The sequence below is a fragment of the Nicotiana tabacum genome, chromosome 3, assembly GCF_000715075.1.
Source record: "Nicotiana tabacum cultivar K326 chromosome 3, ASM71507v2, whole genome shotgun sequence".
NCBI classification, from domain to species: Eukaryota; Viridiplantae; Streptophyta; class Magnoliopsida; order Solanales; family Solanaceae; genus Nicotiana; species Nicotiana tabacum.
The window spans coordinates 24192799-24196769 of NC_134082.1; the positions used below are offsets into that span (position 1 = coordinate 24192799).

At 45.3% G+C, this 3971-nt stretch overlaps 1 protein-coding gene across 1 annotated transcript; it reads left to right on the forward strand.

Moving 5' to 3' along the window:
* The first annotated feature begins 3159 nt into the window (after positions 1-3159).
* Positions 3160-3576, forward strand: LOC142175878 (uncharacterized). The gene has a single exon (XM_075242888.1). The coding sequence runs from the start codon at positions 3160-3162 to the stop codon at positions 3574-3576; it is 417 nt and encodes a 138-aa protein (XP_075098989.1).
* Positions 3577-3971: the final 395 nt, after the last annotated feature.

The following is a 3971-nucleotide window of genomic DNA, read 5'->3' on the forward strand; positions in this document are numbered from 1 at the left end:
TGTGCAAGATCATGAGCGAGTTGTCAATATCTGCACGTGTACTTAGTTAACGACTAAGGACGTGACAACTTGGTATCAAAGCGAAGGTTTCAACTAAGGGGATGGTGAACGACGGAGAAATTAACGCTGCCAATACCCAAGCCGATGTCATCCAGGATGCTGCTGACAGGAAGGGCTGCAACAAAAAGAGGAATACCCCAACAAGAGCTAGGAGGTGCTACCCGAGATTATACCAAACGAGAGGCTTACATCCCAATAACCATCTTCCACTGAGGCAAGCGAGGATGAAGTGGAGGTCCTGCCCGAGGACGTCTCGCTCAATATAGAGTGGGTGATGATGATGAACGCGGGGATGAATGCCATGGAGATCTTTGTCTAACGCTTGGGGAATGTGGAAGTCACCCTTAGTATTTTAGAGGGGTACACTCTTGAAGAGATTGAGAGTATCCGAAATGTTTGGAGGGACTTACACAGATCGAGATGGAACTAAGGCAAACCATCACTGCCTTAGAGTGCAGACTCATGGAGGCTATGAGTACTATCGATGCTGTGAAGGCAAAGATAGAGTCACTCAAGGAGCATGTTGATGCTGGTGTGACTTAGGCAGCCGCAATGTTGTGTTTACGAGGGAGACCAAGATCGAGGCTCCCAAACCCCCGATGTTCAAAGGTGTTCGTGATGCATAAGAAGTGGAAAACTTCCTTTGGTACTTGGAGAACTACTTTTGGCATAGAAAAGTAAGGGACGACGAGGCCAAGATCAACATTGCCGTGTTGTACCTCTGGGAGACTACTATGCTATGGTGGAGATGGAAGATGATCTTTGTACTATTAGCACGCGGGACAAGTTCAAATCCAAGTTCAAGCAACGGGTTTTTCAAAAAATGTCTTGTACGAGGGAAGGTGCAAGCTTAGGGAGTTGAAGCAAACATGGAGCCTACGTGACTATGTCAAGGAGTTCACTACCCTTATGCTTCTAATCCCCAACCTGACCAATGATGACTTGTTGTTTCTCTTCATGGACGGGTTGGAAAATTAGGCTAAGCAAGAGTTGCAACACTGGCAAGTCGCGGATATAGACCAAGCCATAGTGGAGGCCAGATCATTGATGAATTTCAAGCATGACAAGCATGACTAAGGCAAAAGCAAGGAGTCAAAGGTTAACAGTGTCAAAGGTGGGAGAGACCGTGGAAAAGGCAATGAGATACAACATCAATACTCCAAGACTTAAGAATTTGAAAAGTCGAGTGGCCGTCAGGGATACGCTGAGAAGATGGCGTAGGCCGAGAAGAAGGGATGATACATATACGGAGGACTGCATGGCTTCAAGAATAGCCCCAAGCTAAAGAGCCTCAGTGCCATGGTTTGTGAATGGAAGGAAAAGTTGCAAGGTGAACATTTGGGAATCGCACAGTTAGGTATGATTAGATTATGTGGTACTGTCACGAAGCAAGCTATCCAACCTACAGAGAATGGCAATCAATACGTGGATCATACCATCAATAACAAGCCCGCTCGTGAAATGGTGGATATTGGAGCAACTCATAATTTCGTGACTGAGGGTGCCGCAAAGAGACTAGAATTAAATCTTGCTCCAACTAACTCTCACGTCAAGACCGTGAATTTTGAGGTACAAGATGCTTGTGGGGTAGCTAATGGAGTTGGTATCAAATTGGGAGCTTGGAAAGGTATGGAAAACTTTACCATAACCTCTATGGACATCTTTGACATCATACTAGGGAAACAGTTCTTTAGACATTGTCATACTTTGATCGACCCCTACCTCCAACATCTCTTTGTTATGGAGAGAGAAGGATCTTGAATGGTACCCACAGTGACAATGCCATACAAACAGAGCCCAGCACAACTTTCGGCTATGCAAGTTGTCAAAGGGATGAAGAAGGGGGAGCCGATGTTCGTGGCAACCAGTGTAAGTCTGGAGGAAGCCAATGGTTTTCAAGAGACACAACCGCCTTGCATAGAGAAGTTGCTTGAGGAAAACAAAGATTTCATGCCCGAGAAGTTGCCTAAGCACTTTCCGCCTAGGCAAGAGGTGGATCACAAGATTGAGTTGGAAGCAAGGTCTAAGCCACCTGCATTCTCCCCATATCGTATGGCATCGCCCGAGCTAGAGGAGATCAAGAAACAATTGAAAGAGTTGCTGGATGCTGGTCAAATTTACCCATCAAAGGCACCTTTCAGTGCGCTAGTATTATTCCAAAAGAAAAAAGAATGGATTGTTGCACTTGTGTATAGACTACCAAGCACTTAATAAGGTCACATTGAAGAATAAGTACCCAATCCCGCTCATTGTTGACTTGTTCGATAGACATGGGAAAGCCAAGTACCTTACCAAGGTTAATCTTCGCAAGGGCTACTATAGGGTTCGCATTGCGGAATAAGATGAGCCAAAGACAACATGTGTGACGAGATATGGAGCCTTGGGGTAGTTGGTGATGCCCTTCAATTTAACCAATGCACCGGCCACATTTGCAACCTTGTGAACAAGATTATCCATCCCTACCTTGATCAGTTCGTGGTAGTCTACCTAGATGACATAGTCATCTATAACAACACCTTGGAGGAGCATATGGAGCACTTAAGGAAGTTTTTCCAAGTCTTGCGGGAGAAAGAGCTACATATCAATAGGAAGAAATGCAAGTTTGCACAATCAAACGTGCACTTATTAGGCCATGTGATTAGCAATGTGAGCTACGCATGTACGAGGCTAAGGTGCGTGCTATCCAAGAGTGGAAGACACCTATAAAGATAATTCACTTGAGATCCTTCCTTGACCTTGTTAACTACTATCGTCGGTTCATTAGGGGGTACTCAGCAAAGGCCGCCCCATTGACTGAGTTGCTAAAGAAGAATAAGCCATGGGCTTGGAAATAGCATTGTCAAAAGGTGTTGGAAGGCCTTAAGGTAGCTATCATAAAGGTGCCAGTCTTGGATTTACCTGATTTTTCTAAGACAGTTGAGGTGCACACAGATGCCTAAGACTTTGCTATTGGGGGTGTCCTGATGCAGGATAAGCACCCCATAGCATTTGAGAGCCACAAGTTAAATGAGATGGAGCAGCGTTACACGGTGCAAGAGAAAGAGATGACTATCATTGTGCATTGCCTTCGAACATGGCGATATTGTCAGGACTAACAATATGGCTACTAGCTACTTTGAGACGCAAAAGAAGCTCACACCAAAACAGGCTAGGTGGCAGGATTTCTTGGCCGAGTTTGATTATGTGCTGGAGTACAAGCTGGGAAAAGTTTACGTTGTAGCCGATGCCTTGAACTGGATAGGCGAGCTTACTACCATCACTTCAGCAAGTTGGGACATTCGCGAGGCTATAAAACAAGGCATGCAACATGATCTAGCAGCCAAACAACTTATCGAGTTAGCCAACCAGGGCAAAATGAGATGTTTTTGGGTAGAAGATGGCCTATTGCTTACCACGGGTTGGTGGGTCTACATGCCTAAGTTTGGAGACATTAAACGACAAATCATAAGGGAGAGTTATGACACATTATGGGCTGGTCATCCAGGCCAACATCGCACCAGGGCCTTGGTTGAGTAAGTCTAGTATTGGCCACGCATGCGAGATGATATAAAATGTTATGTGTAGACTTCTCTTGTATGTCAGCAGGACAAGGTTGAGAAACAACAGCCCAGAGGACTTTTGTAGCCACTACCAGTTGCAGAGCATCCATGGGAGAGCGTGTCTATGGATTTTATCACTTGCCTACCAAAGTCCGATGGTTATGGTATTATTATGGTGGTCATGGATAGATTTTCTAAATATGTCGCCTTTATACCCCCTCGCCAGGTTGCATAACCAAGGAAGCCACAGGCTATTCTTTATGAACGTGGTGAAGTATTGGGGAAAACAAGGGCATATTATCAGTGATCGAGACCCCCGTTTTAGTGGAAACCTTTGGAGAGAGTTGTTCGACATACTTGGCACGGAGCAGC

What these genes read in the sequence shown, in the direction of transcription:
- LOC142175878 (XM_075242888.1), top strand. Translation starts at nt 3,160, where the DNA reads ATGGCTACTAGCTACTTTGAGACGCAAAAGAAGCTCACACCAAAACAG.